The sequence below is a fragment of the Talpa occidentalis genome, unplaced genomic scaffold, assembly GCF_014898055.3.
Source record: "Talpa occidentalis isolate TD23 unplaced genomic scaffold, MPIMG_talOcc4v2.1 talOcc4.6, whole genome shotgun sequence".
Lineage (NCBI taxonomy): Eukaryota > Metazoa > Chordata > Mammalia > Eulipotyphla > Talpidae > Talpa > Talpa occidentalis.
Genome location: NW_023604972.1, coordinates 24047456 through 24071306, shown reverse-complemented (window position 1 = coordinate 24071306; position 23851 = coordinate 24047456). Strand labels below are relative to the sequence as shown.

At 37.9% G+C, this 23851-nt stretch overlaps 1 protein-coding gene and 1 non-coding gene across 4 annotated transcripts in view; one reads left to right on the top strand and one right to left on the bottom strand.

Moving 5' to 3' along the window:
* The window catches only part of ATP8A1 (ATPase phospholipid transporting 8A1), a 219516-nt gene that overhangs the window by 89923 nt on the left and 105742 nt on the right, over positions 1 to 23851 (top strand). For all 3 annotated transcript variants that reach the window (XR_005128999.2, XM_037530697.2, XM_037530696.2), the window contains exons 16-21: positions 1293 to 1398; positions 2571 to 2653; positions 7226 to 7275; positions 10833 to 10902; positions 17377 to 17461; positions 20412 to 20551. Coding sequence is in view for 2 of the 3 variants with exons in the window: in XM_037530697.2 (XP_037386594.1) it covers positions 1293 to 1398; positions 2571 to 2653; positions 7226 to 7275; positions 10833 to 10902; positions 17377 to 17461; positions 20412 to 20551 (534 nt within the window). In the remaining variant the exon portion in view is untranslated. The remainder of the gene's footprint in view (positions 1 to 1292; positions 1399 to 2570; positions 2654 to 7225; positions 7276 to 10832; positions 10903 to 17376; positions 17462 to 20411; positions 20552 to 23851) is intronic.
* Positions 13221 to 13327, bottom strand: LOC119261470 (U6 spliceosomal RNA). The gene has a single exon (XR_005129016.1). It is a non-coding gene; the product is annotated as a U6 spliceosomal RNA (small nuclear RNA).

Sequence of the window (23851 nt, the reverse complement as noted above, 5' to 3'; positions counted from 1 at the left end):
TGTCTGACTCCTGCTTAATGAAAATCTCTTCTCTTGGTTCAGTTCTTCATGAGACTACAACAACATCAGCTTAAATGTTACATTTTCTTGAGAACAACTGCATACTGATATTTGCACATTTTCTTTTTCTAGCTCATTTCACACTACAAAGAAGTGACATTTGTGTTTTTATCTATGTTCTGGCTTTCCCACTTGTCAAGCATTTCATAGTAGGGACTATTCTGTTGGTCTGTTTTTCCAGCCTCAACACAGATTTTTCATATAATGTTCTAATTTACCTTTCTAATTACCTTACCTTTTTATTAAGAGCATAGAGGAACTTATTCTTTTATTAATTTGGATTACATTTCTCTTTCTTAGAAGCCTGATAGGAAGATGTTTAATTTAAAATATCTGGTGTCTTTTCCTCTACAAGCTTTAAGCTCATTGTAGAAAGGATCCACTTTCATGTCTTCTTCAGGTCCCAAGAGCCATTTTACATAGGACTTGTTCAGTCAATTCTTTTTTATTTAGTAAAACATATATCAGCTAAGATTGCCATTTAGGCAGAGAGGGAGGACAAGGCATTACAGAAGAATCATCATCATCATCATCACCCCAACCTAGAGTGTTGGATTCTATTATCTATAATCTTATTATAAATTAGATGCCTAAACTTTCAATCTGATCATGGGGCCTCCCTGGTGGTGCAAGGGGTTAGTCTCAGCACTATGAAGTTATCAGCAGCCACTGCATCACCAGTTCAATCCCTGGCCAGGGAGCTAATCCACATGGCACAGCAGACCTTTCCTGTCTCGCCCTCTGCTCCCCTCAGCAGTGTATTTCAGTAGACCCACCTATTCTGCTCCCCATTCTATCTCTGGTGAATCCTCTGTTCCTCCACACCTCTGGCCTACACCTCAGTTCTTGTATGCAAAAATAAATAAAAATAAATCTTTAAAAATACATAAATAAATCTGATCATGAATTAAAACCAGAAAAATGAACAAGTTGATTTTTTCTCCTGCCCTCTAAGGAAAGCATTCGTTCATGTATAACCTTTTCCTTGTTGTTTCTATTTGACCACACAAAATTTTCTTGTATAAATGTTTATGAAATGAATGTAAGAGTGAGTGATTTTAGTTAAAAATGTTTTCTTCCTAATAGATGTTGACTTCTTAGTTGACTATAACCCCAGGTTCTGAATGGTTAACTACACTCTTAATAGATAGACATGAAGTAGTATTACTATATTACTAGTGTATCAAAGTATTTAAATGAAGAGTGCTAAGTTACACATTTATTTCTTGCAGCCAACTGCACCTATAATATGTGAATTTCTTACAATGATGGCAGTTTGTCACACAGCAGTGCCAGAGCGAGAAGGTGATAAAATTATTTATCAAGCAGCATCTCCAGGTACGAATAAAAGTTTTGTGAAACATATTTTGGTATAAAATTTTTCTGAAGTTTGAGAATATAAAAAAAAAAATGAATAGGTAGATATTAAAACATGTAACTGTGATTTTTGGTATGTGGCATAAATTATATGGAAATTTGAATAACAACATTCACACAAGTAAAATAGGTACTTTTTATATACCTAAAGTTTCCTTTATAAATAAGAATAACCATTTATTCGTAAACTATTTTTTGCACATAAGCAAACAGGAAAAGGAAACTGTTTGCCTAAATAGGGAGCATTTTAGAGACCCAATTTCACTTTCCTTTTTGGAAATTATAATCAAGGAGCTTGTTGTATTTATAGTAGTGAAGAAAGTTGTATACACTGGAATAGGTTCCAATGTGTAACATACTAAAATGCACTAACACAGCTATCAATATTTAATACTTAGGCTTAATTTTAGATCTATGTTCAATGTAAAAGAGGTTAATTTCATGACTGTAAGACTTTATGAATGAAGGAGCACACTTTGGAGAACTTTGTTTTAAATTGTATTCTAAACCAGCACCTGTAGCCTTATAGAAGGTACCAAGTTCCTAAACACACACACACAAGAAATGTTATATCTCATTTTATTAGGAGAGAATCTATGTTATTGTATTCTTATTTCAAAGCCTAAACTCAGTGATAAGGTTTACTGCTATGTGGTGGTGAACATAAACAACATAATAAAATAAAGGATCAATTCATTTATATCCAATTAAATCTAATCCTCAGTAGTATTATTTTTTCTACATTCAATATTTTTGGGAGGCAAAACATACAACTTAAGAAGGCAATTTTGTGCCATTTATTTTGAGAAAGATTTTCTAGAGAATATGCAGGAACAAGGGGTGCATTTAAATTTACCTTTGTTGGCGGGTAGGGCTAACAGTGAAATTTCATCTTGGAAAATAAGACTCTCGGTTTACACATATGTCAGATCTATAAGATTATTCTACTCATTCCTATGGCATTGCTACATAATTTAGAAGAAAATGGATTTCAATGACAGGGGCCAGAATAAAGAGAATGTTAATTCTATTAAAATTAAACAGAAAATTCTGTCATAATAATGTTTTTCTCTTGTATGGGGATAACTTTTTTTTTCACCATGTATTTCGTTTTGTCTGTCTTCTTTAAACAGATGAGGGAGCCTTGGTCAGAGCAGCCAAGCAACTGAATTTTGTTTTCACTGGAAGAACACCCGACTCAGTGATCATAGATTCAGTAAGACATTCATTCTTAAGTCTTCTTTTCATCAAAACAATACATGTGCAGTTTCAAAGGTAAAGATGCATAATAAAATAAAGGTTCCCTGTTTTACTTCTCTTCAGAAGTAACCACTTTCTGTCTTTTAGCTATTTCTTCAGTCATTTTATACATCTCTTTTTCAAAAACTATGTGATTACTTATGTATGTTTTAAGTCTTCAATTTTAGACATATTTCTGTTAACTTTCTATTCTGTTGTGTTAAATGAGGATTTCTCTCTCTTAACTCACCATGCCTTTCAATATTACTATAATTGTATTACAGTTTTGGGATAAATATTCAGACCTAAATTTAAAATGGGCAAAAGACTTATATATCTGACATATGAATAGCCAATGAACACATGAGAAAGTATTCTTAGTCACCAGGAAGTAAAAATTGAAATCAAGAGATACCACTATGTACCCACCAAAAAGGCTAAAACTAAAAACATCAGCAGCACCAAATGTTAATGAAGGTGTAGTGCAAGTGGAGCAGCTACATATTGCTAGTAGATGTATAAAATGTCACCATCCCTTTGGAACACCTTTTAGAATTTTCTAATATAGGTCAACATGCACCTGAATGAAAGCTTATGTCCACAGAGAGATGGAATGTTCCTAGCAGCTGTATTCATGGTAGCCAAAAATTGCAAACAAACCAAATACTGATCAATAGGACAATGGATAAGCAGATTGTGATATATTCATACAGTGGAGTATTTAAACAATAAGAAGGAATGAATTATTGATTCATCAACACCTTGGGCAAATCTCAAAAACATGTTAAGGGGTGGGGGGATAGTAGGCACAAAGGAATGATACCCTTTCATTTCATTTATATGCAGCTCTAGTTCAGACAAAGTGATATGTGGTGATAGAATTCAGAACAGTGTTGCCTCAGGGTTTCAAAGGAATTGATTGGAAACTGGCACAAAGGAATTTATGGGGTGAAGAAAATGCTCTGTATCTTGATTGGTGTAGTGGTTGCACTGAGTTTACAGTTTTCATTGAATTATGCATTTAGGATCTGTGTACTTTATTACATATAAATTGTATTTCACTAAGAAATCATTATTGTGTGTTTTAATTATTATGTTTATAGCAATATTCACAGCTGAACATTGTCATGTTCTGTAATTTTCTTTAATTTTGTCTCCTGACATAAAATTACTTCCTAAAATTTTTTCCTCATTTTCTAAAGATTAATCCCTTATCTTTTTTTAGTTGCTTAATTTTCCTTATACCTAGGATTAAGTGTTTCATATGTTCTTAGCATCCTTTTTATTAGTATAATCACCCCATATAGTCTGCCAATTGGCAGCTCTTTCCTTGAGTCAGGCCTCTTGAAGTCTTCCATTCTCCTTGGTCTGGGTTGGGTTTGTGGTTTGTTCTGCAGTTTGCTTCTGCGGTGCTTGGAACTCCTTTTGATTTTCTTCTGTTTTGCATTTTCTGCTTCCTGTCTCTTGACTCTTTTCTCATAGTGAATGCCTTTATTTCATTGGAATGCAGTTTCATAGGGTTAAAAAAGTCATCACAGAAACAGAGGACAGACACAGTGGTGACAGTCCCTGACAAACCCAGCTCCTACCTGGTGTGGCTTGAAGCACCAGAGGCTAACAGTTCAGTCTTGCCCACAGTTATCCAGAAATTGCTTTGCTATCTTCCTGTGGACTTACTTTACCTCTCTCCTTTGTTGTTTCTGTTTCCTAAATCCCATGTCTTCCTTGTTCTTAATAACTCTCTTGTTTTTTGTGTAACACATGCTATAGTGATTTTTTTAAAGATTTATTTATTTTTATTTATTATACAAGCACTGGGTACAGTCAGAAGCGCAGGAGGGTGAGAGAATTCACCAGAGCCAGAGCGGGGAGCAGAGTAGGCTGAAGGACCGAAGTACACTGCTGAGGGGAGCAGCAGGCGGCAGGCTATAGTGATTTCTTAAGAAACACGGCAGGCTATAGTGATTTCTTAAGAAACATGCATGGGAAGTAGTTTATTTTTAGTCCTTTCACGTCTAAACATTTTTATCCTATATAGTTTACTTAATTGATAGTTTGACTGAATGTAGAAATCCAGGGTGAAAATCATTTTCCTGAAGAATTCTGATTGCTTCTCTATCACTGCCCTACAGGACACCTAATCAAGAAGCCAGACATCTTTTTGATTTCACGTCTTTTATGACTTACCCCACTTCTTCTCTGGAAGGTTGTAGCATTTTCTTTGCACCAGTTCTGACATTTCTTGTCCGTGTGTCTTACCGAACTGTTTCATCCACTGCACTGAACATTGTAGGTAGACTTCAGTTATGGAACATTTTCCTGATTAACTCCAATTTTCTTCCCTCTTTTTGTTCTACTCTCTCTTTTCAGAGTTCTTGGGCTAATCTTTTAATTTTTTCTCCTACTTTTCATGTCTTTGTCTCACTTCTTGTAAGGTTTCCTCAGTTTCCTCTTTTTAGTCTTTCATTGATTATTTTCATTTCTGTTCTTCATGTTTTGGTTTCCAGAAGTTTTTTTTTTATTATTATTTCAGCATTTCTTTTTTAATAGTGTCCTGATCTTGTTCCTTCAATGTCATATTTATGTTACTTCTCTGAGAGCAATAATGATAATTTTAAGTTTCATTTAAAAAAAAAACCATCAGCTAGCAATTTAATTAAATAGGCTATTCTAACCAAGATATAAAATATTACATATATATAATTTTAACTAGAATGTTAATTATTTTTAAACTCACTGCAGTTATTCTTCTGAGTCTTCTTTATTGGGAAATGAGTACTTCACCAAAAATACAATTTTTCTATATTTTTTCATTTTCTACCCAGTAGAAAAGACAGCATTTAATTGCTACATCCATTGCATATGGACTACATGATAGACAGTGCCAGGTCTTCGACAAGAGCTACACTTTGCAGAATAGTAAGGCCAACCCCCTCTCATGCCACAAAAGAGCAGCACACAGAGTGTAAATATTAATCATAAAACAGAAAAATTGTTGCAAGCAATCTTGTTGTTTCAAACATTTTCTCTATTTGCTTCATGGGTCCCATTAAAAAGCATATGCTGACAGATGCAGACAGTATTTCCAAGATTGAAAACACAGCAGAAAGCTTTATGCCATTAGGAAACCACTGCAATCCAGTTCCAGTTAAAGAACAAAAATGTCACATATGAAACATATGGCGAACACTTCAATCTTATGTTGAAACTGAGTGGAGAGCATTCAGGACCTACTCACCAGTCCCTCGTGACCATCAGGAACCCCAGAACCTGAAACTCCAAGACTAACATGACATTTGTCTTTAATTCTTTTCCCTCCAGATTGCTTTTATTTGTTTGGGGTACCTGTGTTCCATGTCAGTGGCTTTCCTTAGATATCTCTTAATCTTTGACACTGTTCTCATTGTTTATAGTGAGATACTTGAAAGCTGATGTAACGGTGCTGAGCATAGGAGGGTATCTGTCAACATTGAACTTCCAGTAAAAGGTCTGGTAGGATTATTTTAGAAAGTCATGGCGTCTATACTTTTACTGCTTCTTTTGGACTTACTGGATTCCCCAGAGTACAGTCTTCCAATTTCTGCCTGAAATGATCTAGCTGCCAGAATGTTGGAAGCTAAGTGGGCTAGCAATATTTGGGTTCATCATTTAGTATGAATATAATAATATAATACTCAGTTCTATCAACTTCCAGATAAAAAATCCTTTGTTTTACCCATTATAGAGTGAAACTTCTTTCTTCTGCCAGTGTGAAGGAAGGACTGGAGCTAAGGGTAGCTTCTCAAGGAACCCCTACCCAGACCTCCCTATTTTAGGCCCCTCCTGTGCTTTACACTTCTGGAGCTACCTAGATCTTTACTTCTTTTCTTTTATTTTTTTTTAAGATTTATTTATTTATGCATACAAGAGCTGGGGTACAGGCCAGAGATGTAGGGGATGAGAGGATTCACCAGAGACAGAGTGGGGAACAGAACAGGCAGACTGACTGAAATACACTGCTGAGGGGAGCAGTGGGCAAGACAGGAGAGGTCTGCTGTGCTATGTGGGTTGCTCCCTGCCTGGCCGGGGATCGAACTTGTGCTGCAGAGCCTGTGGACTGCTTCGTAGAGCAGTGCTTAACCCCTTGTGCCACCAAGGATGCCCTAGATCTTTGCTTCTTTTAGCCTTTTAAGGATTATGTGGTACAAATTGGCCTGGATCTCAGCCTTTCCCAGAGCAACTATGAGAAACCACACATGAATCTTTTTCCAGCTTCCAGATATTTGGTGCTATTGTCTCTTTTCTTATTCTCCTTATTTGCTCATTTCTTTCTCTCATTTTAGTTTTCACTGTTATTTAAGTGGGACTTTGGAAAGGACAGCAATTAAATGTGTATGTTCAATCTTCTACCTTAACCTGAAAGTTAATAAGTTCAATTAAAAATAATATATTTCAGAAGGAAAAATTTGTGTTGACATGTTTTATATTAAAATCTTATGACTAATGTTTATCTCCGAGGAACCAAAGATATTTTCAATTTTATGTAATTGTGTATTCCTTTTCTTCATAGCTGGGACAGGAAGAACGATATGAATTGCTCAATGTCCTGGAGTTCACCAGGTAAAACATCTGCTCTGTGATGTGTGTGTTTGATACATACTTCTATTCATTTTGATTTTTCCCTTTTAATAACTAGAGAGTATGCCTTATTTTCACTTACATGAAATTTTAACAAAATGTTAAATTATAATCTTAGTTAAAATACATAATTTTAATTATCATCTGCATAAACAGCTTTCTTTAGAATATGGCAAGAATGACTCCTAGAGGCAATGTGAAAATGTTTTTCAACATAACTGTCTGCATCACAACCATGGGTTACAGAACCTTATGGTCAGTGACCTGGAAATATTGAGACAACCTAGAGATGCCAAGATTTATGTGGAAGATGAATCAGTCAGAAACTCACCATTCTAATTATGTCCTCATCATAGTTAATTGTCTTTGGGATTTGGGAGACCATCTATTTCTCTGTTAGGTATAAAACCTATTACCATCTAGTAGGAAAGAGCAGAAAGCAAAGGGATGATTCAACTTACTTTATTTCTCAAGGTCAATATAGGAGCCTTCCATTATAATCAGTGATCTCTTTGTAAAATTTTTGGCATTTTAGTTCCATATTATTATATAATTCCCCTACATTTGGGGGCCATATGGGCCTCAACTACAGACAGGAGGGTCTTTAAAGATTGTATCACCATTCAAAAGATACTTAAAAATACCTTCAAGGTCACAGCTTTAAGTAATACAGATGTTCAAGAAATAAGTGTCTACCTTTCTTCTTGAACTTCCTCCAATGTAAGGCAAGCCTGTATACTGACTTGAAGAAGCATTTTCTATTCTATGCCAACTTTGGTTGCTGTCTTTTTTGGGAGTGACCATATGTCAGTGGTTAATATCAAAATTAATGGGAGTCTGTCCAATTTATTTTTTAAACACTGTTTTCTTTTATGCACTGAAAAGCTCTAGGGGAAATGTATAAGAAGTTAGGTAATTAACTGTAATAGACTATTCCCAAAGTATGCCTTGGTTTTTTTTATTGCTGTCAAAGTGACTTTTTCCTATGCCTATATATCTGTAATGTATTACAAATAGAATATCAGTTAGCATTTAATATGCTTGTTTATTAACATACACTTAGAAAACACTGCCAGATGATAAGTGAAATGAGGAAAATATTAAACAAGATTAGTTTAAACTTTCAGGATGCTCTGAAGGGGTTGATTTAAGGGTGTAAATACAAAAAGAATATAGTGACATTAAAACAGTCTTTGTGAAAGACATTAGTGGTTTAGAGTAGATTGTTGATAATGAAAATAAAGGGAAATTGATTGGGTCTGGATGCCTTTTGAAGGGATGTCAGGGGAAGGTTGGAATGACTGGATGTGGAAGGAGCGAAGAAGGAAAAGTTAGGATCTCGCATAAACAACTGTGTGGATACACTGTTTACACTGACATCAGATACAGAAATAGGAATAGATGTGGAGGAGAAGATATTTGGAATCATTCATTTTTAGATGCCTGTAAGATATATACGTGGAGATATTGGATAGGCATTCCAATATAAAGTGTGGAACATAATGGAGAAACCTATGACTGAAAGATAAATTTGATAACCTTTGACATGCAAATGGTATTCAAAGCCACAAACATGAACTGGATTTCCTGGAAGAATATGGAGTGAGGGAGACAAGAAAGGCTGAGGATTAAGCCTTCAATTCTATGAGTAACTCCAACTTTTATGGGTTGATTAAAAACAGGGGGCAGCAAGAGACTCCTTTGTGGCACATGAAGCAGAAGACTTCAGAAAGGATAATAACACAGTCAAAAAAGGTTCTCCAGGGGAGCGTGGTCATCTGTCTCAGACATTGCCACAGGTTAGGTAATTTGATGGCTGAAAGTATTTGCTGAATTTAGCCTTTCAGTGGAGTAGCGAGGCAAAAAACAATGGGAGTACCTGGGGCATGAAGGGGACATGCAGGAAGACCATATGTATAGTGATTGTTTCGGAGAAGTGGAGCTATTACTAAATAGGGAGAGCATTGGAAGGGGATGTGGCTTGATAGCAGGAGACTTGTTTGGGGTGAGTTCCATAGTAGAGAAACTAGAACATGTTTCATACTGATCAGCAGGATCCATTCTAGAAGGGAGAGGTGCAGTATAGCTTTAGTAGTGAACTTACTAAGCAAATGGGATGAGAGCAGGTTTGCAGCACATGTGAAAGGTCTCTAACAAGAAGAGAAACATTTCCTTGTATCAGAAAAAGGACAGGACATGGTGCACACTGAGATAAATGACAAAACAAATAAAGAATTCTCATCTGACTCTTCTGTCAGGGTAAATTACAGAAATTCACTTGGAATGACAAGGATACACTGGAGATTGAAGACTGAAGAAGGTATTCTTAGTCCTGCAGCGAGTGAGAGGGAAATGATTGAAGAGATGCAGTGGGTTGTAAGGCAGTGGAGCACCCAGTTGACGCTGGTATCATGAATTTACTAGTCTTGCAACTGGGTGACTTTTTTCCAGCAATGTCTGCTTACTCTGGTGTACCATAGAAAGAGCCCCTATCCACCCAGGGGTTGAGATATTTGCCAGGAGAAGAGCAGAGTAAGAAAGTTGATGAGTTTTGGGACCATGTCATCAAAGCTGGGTTCAAAGAGGTATGAATCAAAAAGGACTGAGATAAAGTTCAGATGTCATCCCAAGGGAGCCCAGGTAAATGTAATCCCCAGGCACAAGGATAAAGGTCACACAAAGAGGACTATTGAAGGAGAAAGAGGGGACTCAGTATTTCCTCTGAAGGCAACTCCTGACTGTATGCTGTGATGCCCTATCAGTCACTATTGCGTATTGGATTGCTCTCAGCTTTTTGGCAGCACAATAGTTTAAAGCAGATAGGTGCAGATCCATACAAAGTCCTTTACCCCTCATTTCTGAGGGAATGCTTGTCCGGGCTCAGTTCCCAGGACACCTATCCTCTGCAGTCCCATGCCAGTGTGTTCTGTTCATCATCATCTTCAATCTCTTCGCTAACACACCTGAGAGATGTGTTTGGCGAACAGTTTTTATTTAACTGTTTATATTGTCAACACCATGTTAAAATGGTTGTGCTCATTAGCTTAGCTATGTAATATAATTTTTTAATGCCAGTGATTTGCTAGTAATCATTAAAAAGCAATAGTTGTGAGATTAAGTATGTTTTTGAAATCCCAAGGTTCACTCAGAGTGTATGATGGGATGCATTTCTGCTTTTGAGAAAAAATAAAACACACAATTCATGTTAAGAGATACTGCTTAGATTTTTTTTATCTGAAAACATTGAAGCAAAACTCTATCCTGATGGGTATTAATTTTTGTAGATTTCTAGGGAACCGTTTTTTAAAATTAGTCCTCTAGAAAAGCAGGTGGTACCTCAGTCTCTTCTCAAACATAGTGTAACTTTCAAAGGTACCTATAACTGTGTACCCAGGGAATGGTTTGTGTAGGTGGAGGGATTGGCCTCATAATTTGGTCAAATTTACTTTTTCACTGTGAGGAAATGTGTGAGGCATGACAAACATTGATGTGCATATCCTCAGTCTGATGACCCATTATGGAAAACCTCTTTCTTTTAGTGCTAGAAAAAGAATGTCTGTGATTGTTCGCACTCCATCCGGAAAACTACGTCTTTACTGCAAAGGAGCTGTAAGTTTTTATTTTTGTATTTTACAGTTTTGATTTATGATGGTTTATAATGTACATGGTAAGCATTCTGCCATGGAAATGTAACACAGATGTTGAAAGTCAAGCTGCTGACATCCACTTTTGTTGGTGTTTTATAGTAAAGGTGTTCAGCCTTTTCTGGTGAAATGTGGAATTCCTTCTGGGTAAATCGTGCTGTGAAAAAGTTTGGCCTAGGCTATTTATATAATTCAATATTTTATACATCATATTGAGGTTTATATTATTTGAGTTTGTTAAAGAAGACAATTAAATACAGAAGACATTTTTAAATTGTATTAGAAATGTTAGAAAACCACATCAGTTTGAAACTAATTTTTTGAAAAGCATGGAAATGAAAAAACTGGATCACAATCACTGTTGGAATTTCTTCCCATGGTACTTACTATTTGTCTTGCATTGTTTTAATTATAACAGAATTTCTAACTGTTGGTTGATTTTGGTATATCAAAATTATAGGTTCACAGGTTAACAGAAATGGTAATTTGTCATTCTAACTGAATATTCCTAGATAAAATATGGTTACACTTGAGGAAATATTAGAAATCTACTGAGCAAGACCTTTTTTTGTTCTTAAAATCATTATTTTCCTCCTGAATTATCCTTCCCGGGTACCTAATCTACTTGGACTAGTCAGATAACTGATAAATTTAGAACTTTCCAATTTTAAATATAATTAGCATCCTTTCTTGGAAATTAGGAATGAGCTTATTAAGATGCCCAAGATTATTTAAATTCCTGTTGAGAATGTTTTTCAGTACCTTGGTTTTTTAAGTGCTTTGGTTTTAAAGAACTTGGTAGAATCATTTCATGAAATCGCACGAGTTAGTTATGAAATTCCTTTGGTTCTTAATTTGAGACCTAACATTTATTTCCTGTTTACATTTTATCTACTGGACTTTGAAATGGATTTTGGAGGTTTTAGGGTAAGATCCAAGGCTTATCAGGAGCTTAAGGCTAGTCAATGGAAATACACACACAAACACACATACATGTAAAAAGAAATTAAATATACAACATAAGGCATATGTTAAAGATCTTCCACAATCCAGTGATAGCATATAGTGAGAAGGGGATTAAGAGAGTTTTTAAGATCTCCCACTTGAGATGTTGATAATATGGCTAGTTTACTATACCCAAGTCATGTCTATCCTTAGTTTTGAGATCTGCTACCTAGAAGCTTTGGGGAGTTAAAAGCATTGAATACAAAATAAAAACATTGTACTTCCTTTTGGAATAAAAATTTTTAGACATCCTTTTTGATGGTCTCCCTGCACTAACTTGCTTATTGCCTTCTTCCCTCCTGCCCCACTTCCAAATTGGCTATGAAATGTGGTTATATACTAAAAAAGGCATAAACATGAAAAATGACAAGGTTCATTTGAGAAGTACATATAGTTTGGCAGGAATAGCAGAATTTGAGGTTTTTAGGACTTAGAAATTTAGTACTTAGTAATTGATTGCATGTGAGTGATGAAGGAAAAGATGATCGAGTATTATTATTAGGTTTCTATTTGACAAACTGAATAATACCACTTACTGATAGGACCTCCATCTGGGCAATAAGGTGAGAATGCTTAGGAAAAAATCTGGGGTGCAGGTACAGATTTTAGGCATTAGTGAGTATAGCTGGAAACTAAAAGCAGGCTATTGATGAAATCTCATATGAAGAAAACATTGTGTAAAAAGAGAGGAGGGCTAAAGGGGAAAAGTGGAAGATCCAGGGAGACTGAAATTTGGAAGAGAGTCTAAAGATCCTACTAATTCCTTGAAAAAGTGATAATGAGCAGGGACCAATGCAACAAAAACTTAGTAATAAAAGTCAACTGAAAAGTAATTATTTCACTCATATTTTGAATATTGAAGAAAACAAAGAAACAGATAAAACTAGACCAAAACAAACCCTAGAAATCTGACTGGAGAATTGAGCCTATCAGAGGGGAGTATGAGAGATAGGGAGTAAAGGGGGGAAGGGCCGAAGGACAATGGTAGAGGATTATGGGTACTTTACTGGTGGGTGCATTATGGTAATATACATCTGAAGAGGTATGAACCTGTACCCCTAAATAATATACAGTGTGCAAACCAATATTACCTCAATTTTTTTATTATATATTTTATATTCCCCATACAATTGTGACCCTCCCCTTATTTTGACCCCAATCCCTCCCCTCCCCTCCCCGCCCCCAACCCCCATAGAGTGTCTCTGGTTCATAGTTGTTTGTTGATTTTGATTTTTACTTTCTTATAGTTATTCTTTTTCCTGGTCCCTTATTTAAGTTAAAAATATGGAACGCTTCACGAGTTTGCATGTCATCCTTGCGCAAGGGCCATGCTAATCTTCTCTGTATCGTTCCAATTTTAGTATATGTGCTGCCGAAGCAAGGACTATTACCTCAATTAAAAAAAAAAAAACTCAATTTTTAAAAATTTGAAAAATAGAAGTCATTGTCTAATACTTGCTAGTTAAGGTAGCGTAGTATGTTCATTCTTTGGTTCATCTACTCCAACAGCTGAAAATGATGATATAGTATAAAGTGAAACAGAAAGGTAAAACCAAGCTAAAGACAATGAACATTTTTTTAGACCAAAATAAGAATAGCCCATCAAAGTGGTACATGGAACAGAAATCTTAACCAGAATGGGATGGGGTCCCAGACTCTAGGTTCAGAGTCAGGGAGCAGTGGTTGGAGTTTGGGCTCTGTGGAATATGGAAGGAAGTCATGCTTTCTATGAAATGCAGATGGGAGCCAGCCTAACCCTCTTTGAAACCTAAAAGAAATGGTGAGAAGAAGCTGAGAAAAACTCTTCCCACCTTTGCTAGGGACAAGGGGGTGTATATGGAGCCATTAGATTGGGATACATGCAGAGGGAAGAAGCAAGAGAACAGCACAGAGACAGCATAGAGAGAATCCCATGCCAAAGAGAGAAGCAACATAAATAACTACACATGAATTCACTTAGAAAAAATTATTGCATCAACCATTCTGACAAGAGTGTAGTCAGATAAAGAAATCACAGTTATTTTGAATCAAAATGAAATTGGAGGAGGGCAATATGGAGATATGAGTAAGATAAATGAGGAACCATAAATAAATTTAAGAAAAAAATTAGTAAATGGAATAAATTCTAGATAAGGAAGTGTTGAAGGATAGGGGTGATGCTGGTAATTTAGAAGATATTACTAAAGAGTTCATCTAGAATCCAGCACACCAAAAAAAAGTGACGTGTGTGTGTGTGTGTGTGTGTGTGTCTGTCTGTCTGTGTGTGTCTGTGTGTGTGTCTATGTCTGGCTGATTGGCTGTCTATTTTTCTTGCTTTTTCCAGAGTTTCTGCAATGAGTTTCCCTTGCCTTGTTCATTTTTTTAGAAGGGGCAGAAGAGAGAAATACACAAAAGGGTGAGGAGAGGAAAATGCACAATGCACAATTTTTTTTTAAAAGATTTATTTTTATTTATACAAGCACTGGGTACAGTCAGAAGAGCGGGAGGGTGAGAGAATTCACCAGAGTCAGAGCAGGGAGTAGAGCAGGCAGAAGGACCAAAGTACACTGCTGAGGGGAGCAGCGGGCGGCAGGAGAGGTCTGCGCGCCATGTGGGACCCTCCTCCGGTGGCCGGGGAGCAGCCGGGGATCGAACCAGCACTGCAGAGGCTGTGGGCAGCTTTGCAACCCAGCGCTCAACCACTGCGCCACTGGGGAGGCCCCACAATACACAATTTATATCTGCAGCAGTAGCCAACAAATAAGAATTGATTCAAGAAAATTAAAATTCTACTCTGAAATGTATATGCCAGAGGAGAAATTAGAAACAACTAATGAACTTAAAGATTTAGAGACTTTAAAGTAACAAATTTTAACCAAGTACCCTTAAATAAAATTCTGTGGCAAATGCAAATAAGACCAAATCTGAAAATGGCTATTTTTAACAATTTACCTCCACAGTAGAGGCAAAGAACAGCTCATTCTGAATGGCACACAGAAAATGTTTATATGAAGTATAGATGTGTCTGATGTCTAGCAGTCATACCAGTTGTCAGAAGCCTGCAACAGGTCAGTCCTGCCCAGCTGTCTAAGCTAACAAAAAGGTCTGAGTCCTTAAGGGTCACTGACTAATTTATAGCAAGATTGTCTATATATCCTCAGTGTAAATTGCAATGCTTAAGTAATGATGTGAGACTCCTTTTTTTCCTCTCACTACCTTCTTTCTTATTATTGGCTCTTGCATTTTACTGTCCAATGCTACTTTGGGATGATCAAGTGTTTTGTTCATTTGACAAGTACTTTTTTTTATTATAACATTTTTTAAAAGATTTATTTATTTATTTATACAAGCACTGGGTACAGTCAGAAGCGCGAGAGGGTAAGAGGACTCACCAGAGCCAGAGTGGGGAGCAGAGCAGGCAGAAGGACCGAAGTACACTGCTGAGGGGAGCAGCGGGCGGCAGAAGAGGTCTGCGCGCCTTGTGGGACCCTCCTCAGGTGGCCGGGGAGCAGCCGGGGATGGAACCGGTGCTGCAGAGGCTGCGGGCAGCTTCACAACCCAGCGCTCAACCGCTGCGCCACCGGGGAGGCCCTAACAAGTACTTTTTTGAACACTAGCTATGTACCAGCCAGCACTGAATAAGACAGAACAATGTTGGCCCATCATTGTAAAAGATGATCAGGGAAAATACTTTTTAAATGAAAATTCACTAAGATCATGAAGTCCTAGGCTCTTTACTAAGGAACAATAATCTGACGATGCCCTGTCGCTTCTGTAGCATCCTCTCAGTATGATTTTTCACTTTACCTTGTCAAGGGCTAGGACCCCAAATTGCTGAATCCAGTTAGAATTTTCTGTAAATATAGACATAGGTTCTCAGTCTGATCCTAGGAGATGCACATGTATTCCTTATTCCTGAATAGAAAATATTTTTGTTTTCTACGAATGTACCCAATGCTGGAGATAGCCCTGTGAATAAATCATTTTTACTTTGGGTGTGAGTAGATAATCTTTATGTATTTAGTTTTCACATGTAAGCACAGCTCATAGTGATTGTCATTGAAAATCATTTGGTTTATGCAGAAAACCACATTCTAACCCTACCTTCCTGGTACTAAAAAGAAGGCAGAACATGAGTTTCTGCTATCCTGAGCATCAGTTTCTTTCCCTGGACTACCTGGATGCATTGCAAAATTTAAACTCTCCACCTTTACTATTTATCAGTGTTGGTCTGATGATTTTTAATTTTTTAAAGATTTTCTTATTTTTAAAATGGTCTATTCTAACTTAACAGAAAATTTCATTAGCCTCTGGAAAAAACAGAGTTCATAATTTATACCTTTCATTCTCATAAAGGAGCCTTGAGGGGAAATTATCATTTCCTTTTGCTTTGCCCCCCTTTCCATTCTGCCACTGAAAAATGAAAAGAAATTCATAATTGGGGCCTGGAATATTCCATCTGTTCTGAGGTCACTGAGTTCTCTTACTCTCAAGGGTTCTAAATCATACTCCATTAGTCTGCTTCCAAATCTCAGCCCTGACACTGGAGACCCCAAAATGGGTTATACCACTGAGAAAGTAATTGCAGGTAAATGATTTATTTTTTCCTGGTCTAATAAAACCATGCAGGCTGAATACTAAAATTCTTAAAACATTAAACCAAAACTGAAGAATATCTGAAGGAACAATTGGCAATTGATAAAGGGGCAAAAATTAGAGAAACCTAAGTGGGGCGTAAAGTTAAAGCTGAAAGGAACTTTAAAGGTAATCCAGTGGTTGGATTTTATGGACTAAGTCAATTGAGTCTTAAAGTGATACAATCAGCAAAATTCAGCTGTCAGGCATCACTGGGTGTCTCCAAGCTTCTCCCCACTGTCACACCAGCCTTCTCAATGGATCGAGACCTGTGCTTTCTCGCATTTTTTCTTTTGTGAGCACCAGTCCCATAAATATGCCCTGAGCCCTTAAAGGTTCGATGGTGAATGAGTTTGGAGCACATAATGAGTTTGGAGCACATACCATACCGTCCCCTTAGAAATCCGCTCTGTACATTACTATTTTAAAGGCTCTAAAAAGCATTACAGCGCCGCAGGGGGCAAGCTCTTTTGCTTTGCTCAGTGTAGCATTTCCCAAACTTGTTTGACTGCTGGAACACTCCACACTGTCCTGCCAGCCTTCGAGGTTTGGAGGTAAGCGTAGTATTGAGAGGATATGAGTTTTTGAAAACGGATCTATTAAGAAAGGAGAAAGGTGAAAAAATAGGACTAAACCTTATTGCTTAATGTCATCATAGAAACAGTGTTATTAGGGGAAAAAATGTTTCTATGCCTTTAAACTAATATGTGAAGAGATTATGTTCTCATACTAATTTGCTGCTAATACTTATACCAGCAGCAACTTCAATAAACTCAGATTGTTTACTTAACGCATGTTATACCTTCTCTTTGTTCTCCAGGACACTGTGATTTATGATCGACTGGCAGAGACTTCAAAACATAAAGAAATTACCCTAAAACATTTAGAACAGTTTGCTACAGAAGGTGAGTGTAACGTGGCAGTAAAACTTGATTAAAATAAAAAGAAATCATGTTTTTCAGGATTGTTGTTTTTCCTTTACTTAGAGATTCCTAAAGCTATGATTCATCTTGATAACTTGGGTTATATTACAGGCTTACCTTGTTCTACCGCACTTTGCTTTACTGTACTTCCCAGATACAGGGTTTTTTTTATAAGAGCTTCCACCAACAAAAAGATTAGGACTCACTGAAGGCTCAGGTGATGATTAGCATTACTTTAGCAATAAAGTAATGTTTGATTAGGGTATTTACATTGTTTTTTCTAGACATAACTGTGGCACACTTTACAGAGTACAGTACAGTGCAAACATAACTTTTATATGTGCTTTGGAGACAGAAACATTTGTATGGCTCCTTTGTGGAGACAGTGGCTCTGTGGGGGCAGTCTGTAAATGAACCCACAATATCTCTGAGGTGTGCCTGTGTCTGCTGTTCCCTCACAGTATTTTCTTTCTTTCCTAAAACTACATACATTAAAATTTTGAGACTTTATCCCCACAAGTGAGTGGGTATAGAACCCATAATTCTGTTCACTTTTTAGAATGAATGCTATTTATACCTTAAATACTTTATTTTGTACCTGTAAGTACAAAGTAATTAGGAGAAGAAATCAAAAAAGGGAAGAACTGGGTATTCTAATTGGAGTAAGAAAAAAGAGAATAAACCAAAATACTTCCCTATATAGGAGAACATCTATTATAAACCTGTAACCCTCCTCTGGCCTATATTCAACTTAGTTTCAACTCCAACCTTTATATTAAGCCCCTTCCACCAGGCCCACATGCATGCAGAGAGTCCACGGACCACATGTGTATTAGTCCTGTCTCTGTCCTGAAATACACAGCTGCACAGCAACACAGGGCGATCTGGGGCGGTGAAAGGAAGTGAGAGTTGTTAAACATTAGGGTCAGTTACTACAAGAATTTGTAGAAGCTTATCTCTACACTTTAAAAAAAAATAGTGAACAGAGCTGTATCTAAGCCTCCCATCTAAGTTTTCACTCATGTCTACTTCAGCTGGAACTGTTGCCTCTGGCATGAAACCTGACCTCTCTGACAAATCCTTTTTTCCTCTTGATCCAAGCTGAGAAAGGATACAAGTGCTTTCAGGGTTGGGGGAGAGATATGGGGAAACACACACACACACACACACCCCACACACACATACACACCCCACCCCCCATGGAGTTCAGATTTCTTCAAGCCCAACCTCAGGGTTTACCAGGTACCACTTCCAGCACACAGCAGGGATTCTTTTCCTTCGAAGGGCCTGGGGAACATCTTTCTCTTCTCTGATTGTGATATTAAAGATAGCACAGCTTCTAGACACATTTGAATTGGCCTGGTCTTCATCTCCACCCCCTTTTTCTGGCCTTACACTAAACAACACTTCTCCATGTCTGCCCCAGCATAAGTTTCCTAAAGAAATCATGTCCTAATATAGCCCCAAATATTTAACTTCTACATTTGGAGATCCAGCAATAGACAACCTCTCCTGTCTTGGAAGTTGTATGCCCTTGGCTTCTGACTTCTGACATGTTGCCCCCCATGTTTTATTTGATTTGAGGTCACTAACACCTACCTTTCAAAGGATTAAATGACATTGAGTGAGGGTTTTGTCTACTCAGCAGCCTAGTTAACTGTCTAAGGTGTGGTTGACAAAATGTTTTTGCCTTTCCTTGTTCCCAACTCATGGATATTTTTCTGGCAATAGATAGCCTCCAAGTGAGTTATAGAGTTGACAGGTAACAAGCACTTGAGGAACCTCAAACATCAGCTTTGATTATTTACCCCGAGTGTTTCTGAAAGATTTTCTTTTTTGTTACTACCCCTCCATTGTATTTGGCATCTTTAATAGAGGTATGTTTTTATTTATTTATTTGTTTGGGTTTTTTTTTTTTTGTTTATGCATGCACTGGGTACAGTCAGAAGCGCGGGAGGGTGAAAGAATTCACCAGAGCCAGAGCGGGGAGCAGAGCAGGCAGAAGGACCGAAGTACACTGCTGAGGGGAGCAGCGGGCGGCAGGAGAGGTCTGCGCGCCATGTGGGACCCTCCTCCGGTGGCCGGGAAGCAGCCGGGGATAGAACCGGCGCCGCAGAGGCCGCGGGCAGCTTCGCAACCCAGCGCTCTACCGCTGCGCCACCTGGGAGGCCCGTATTTGGCATCTTTATACTACAAGTTTACAGTGGTAAAAGCAGTAATGAACAAGCATATAGACCCATGGGGATCCTTCTGTTCTTCCTTTCTTAAGCATCTGTGAAGGCACTGTGCTCAGTGCTAGAGTTAATGACATGAGGAACTCTGTATCCATGCCCTCCAGGAACGTCACACCTAGTGAGGAAGACCCACAAGAAAAATGCCATGAAACATTGTCACATCAGAGGAGGGTTTGGGGATTGCTGTGTGTGGGATCTGGGCCAGAGGAGGACTTTCAGAGCTGAGTCTTAGAGTAGACAGGCAGATGGTGGAGAGGACTGGGAGGGAGAATGGAGAAAAGATGACCAGCATGTTCACAGGCCCCATGTAGGACGTGAACAGCAGGAAGTGAGGCTGACGGCAGTTGATATATGGCGAATGAGCTAGATTTGGAGTTTGAACTTCATCCTGGAGAACAGAAGATTGCAAGCAAAGGCATGACCTAATAAGATTAGGATTTTTAGAAAAGTCACTGTATTCGTGGAGGCTGGATTAAGAGAGCTGGGAATTAGAAGCAGGATGGGATGGGGATGTTAAAGGCCAGGGGAGCATTGATACATATTTTACATAGAACTTTTATCAGATTTGAAATGGACTTGAAGCTATTGTTTGAATTAAATCAGCATTTTAGAATGGCAGTTTGCTAAGTAAAAAGGGAGGCATCAGTCTTCTGAATAAAATCTGATTTGGTGCTGGGATGTCTGCTACATTTTTTCAGGGCTAAGAACTTTGTGTTTTGCTGTGGCTGAGATCTCCGAGAGTGACTTCCAGGAGTGGCGAGTGGTCTACGAGCGCGCGTCCACGTCCATTCAGAACAGGCTGCTCAAGCTTGAAGAGAGCTATGAGCTGATTGAGAAGGTATGTGCAAGACTGTCTCACTCACACAGACGTTGGATTTCCAGAAAACTTTAATCTTTACTCAAGGGGCCAATAAAAGAAAAATCAAAGTATCTTGACAGGCCACTTACTATTGAATCTCCTCTGTCCTTAGCGTCAACAAATCTTCAGATCAGTTCAAATTTTTGCTGAAAAGTCCTCTGGAATTACTTTGTAAAGATCATCACTCTTTTCACAGTGTTGGATCAAAATTAGCTTTGTCTAGTCATCTTGCTGGCATGTTCCATGCATCTGTGCTGCTGACGATAAGTGTGCCTCCCTCCAGGCATACATGCACATGCACAAGTCATATATATGTACCTGTAGTTAATACATGTGTAGAATGTGTGATATAAAAATGTAACACATACAGCCTGTTTGCCTTTATAGCGAATAGTCACATATAAGTGAACAACCCAGTACTTGCACATTGCTAGTCATCCCTCCCTTAGATACTCCCTCATATCTATCATCACATCTATAGATTTTTTTCACTTTCCAGATTAAGAAACCAAGGCCGTTTCAGAGGGAAAGTGATGGATACAGTGCAATTGATACTTTATACATGACAGGAATTGCTTTCTTCATTTAGAATAGCAAACATTTTGTATAGTACTTACCAAGTGTCAGGTGCTATTCATAGCTCTTGCATCTATTTATTTAATCTTCACACCATTCCTTTGAGGTAGGTACTGTTAATTTTCCCAGTTTTACAGATGCATGAAAGCAAGTTGGTTAAGCAAGTTAAGCAAGTTGGCTGAGGTTGCACAGTTCAGGAGAGGGTGAGCTCAAATTCTCACTCTGACTCCAGAGGTCAAGCTCTTAGCCACTCAATTATTTTCATTCTAACCTTTAACTTTTCATTAAATAACTCGCTATTTACATCATTTCTTCAACTGTATTCATGTTGTACTGCCAGAAGCAAGTTTGTCTATTGCCTTCAGGTGAATAGAGGCTGACATTTTTTTTCCTCCTCCTTCTGTCTCAATGTCCTGGTGCTTCCTGTCTTGAAATGTGCCCAGTGCTGCTGATGCTCCCCTGAACTTTTCTCCCCTCTTCTCTCTTGTGCCCTGCCCTCTGTGTCATCCTGAGGAAGTTCTTGCTCCAGCTGCAGGTGGCTTTCTCTCTAATGTCATTGCTGTGTGTGACTCTACATGTCATTCTCCAGTCTCAACCGATGATGATCACTTTAGGAAGTGGAGATGTTTAGAAGCATCTCATGACTCCCCTATATTTGAACTTATTTTTGTGTCCTTATTTCGCAGAAGCCTTATCTTAGAGTATGTGTCACCTTCCAACCTCACCCCTAATTTATCCTTTTTCCACACAGCCCGAATATAATGTAGCTCTTTACCCCCACAGAAATGAGATAGGATAATATAATAATTATAGTTAATTAATATAACAAATGACAAATATTTGAAAATGGATTCTAAACTTTAAATTTTGCTTCTACTTAAAGTATCCTTTCGGAAATCCTAGAGTTCATATTTAATGTGCCTTAAACAGACTATACTCTGAATGTCCTAGAGTTTATAGATTAGGTTTTATATGTTAAACAGTTGTGCTGTGTGTGTGTGTGTGTGTGTGTGTTTAATGTTATTAAAAGCCTTGTGACTCCCAACTTTTAACTGAAATAGGTGTTCACCCTATTTCCAGAAGATGGCGATCGTGAGTCACATTGAAATTTAAGTTCCCTGTTGAAATCCATTATGAGTATGTGTATATTTGGGGTCTACAAATACAAATACAAAAATTTCCCTTACAATTGCTTCTTACCTAAAATAATGAGATAAATAATACCTAATTCCTTCTTACTTCAAGATAAACCATGCTTTCTAACTTTTATTCCCAGAAAGGCAGAGAATGTTTCTCTTGCTCTGCCAGTTTGTTCCAAATTAGAACTAAATTAGAACTGGTTTTCCGTATACACCCCATACCTCTAAAACCATAGATTCATTCAGCTGTTTATTCACTTAACTTTAACTAGGTGGTGAATAGATGCACAAGCAAATAATGATTACCTGGCCAACATGTCTGAAAGTGAACCCAGAGGAATGTCCCACAAACTAGGTCCAAAGGAAGCTTTCAGAGAGGTGGTAACTTTTGAAATGAGCCTGCAAAGTTTATTTGATCAGTTAAGAGGAGCTAAGGATTTTTAAGGGAAAAGAAAAGGCATCATGACCCCCAAGTCTTTGAGAATTATTTTTCTGAAAATAGTTCCTTGCTCATTTGAGGACCCCCGGGTTGTGACATATCTAGAGCCAGGTACTATCACTTCTTTCTCACGCTGAGCTTCCATTCTGTCATGGCTTAATGTTCAATAGCAGTCGTGTATACTGCCATCAAACCACCCTAGTGAGGCAAGTTTCAATATGTCACAGCACAGATCCTGCTCAGGTGCTGCCCTGGTGTAAAATAAAGCATCATAGCCTTAGGGGTCACCCATTTTGACTTCTTCCTTGGCTACCTTAAATGAGATATGTTGACTATGCAATCTGTTTGTTATGTGATCATAATCTTTGATGTAGACCTTAGTATTGGATTTATTATGATGGTGAATTTTAAACTATGAGAATGGTTTTCAAATTTCTCTTTTGTAAGAACAGTGACCTTTACCCAAACAAATATTATAGCCTGAATCTATACATTTATCAATTTATGGATATAGACATAGAGAGACAGATGCCACTAGCAGAGCTGCTCTGGGTATAGAAGGAGGGAGGTGAGGACACAGCTCTATAGTCTCTGTTAGCCTGCACCTTGGCCTTATTATGGTGATGGAAGACTTGTCACAGCTCTGGGCTCCACGAAGCAGTTTTAAAACCTCCAATAGTTTATCTGCATAGGAATTTTTTTAGAAAAAGTGCTTCTCAGAATAGCTATAAACATCTTCCCTCAACTTTTCAACAAAAAGTCAGAATATTGAGGGCCTCCCTGGTGGCATAAGGGTTAAGTCTCAGCACTGTGAAGCTGTCAGCAGCCACTGCAGCACAAATTCAATCCCCTGCCAGGTTGCTGGCTCACATGGGGCAGCAGACCTCTCTTGTCTCACCCACTGCTCCCATTAGCAGTGTATTTCAATAGATCTGCCTGGTCTGCACCCCACTCTGTCAATGACAAATCTTCTCACCCCCTGCACCTCTGGTCTACACCACAGCTCTTATATGCATAAATAAATAAAATCTTAAATAAAAAAATCAGAACATCAATGTGATGTATGTAGGAGATGTTCCTGAACATACTTGAATCAGTGACACAAAAGAGCTCGGTGTTGTGGGG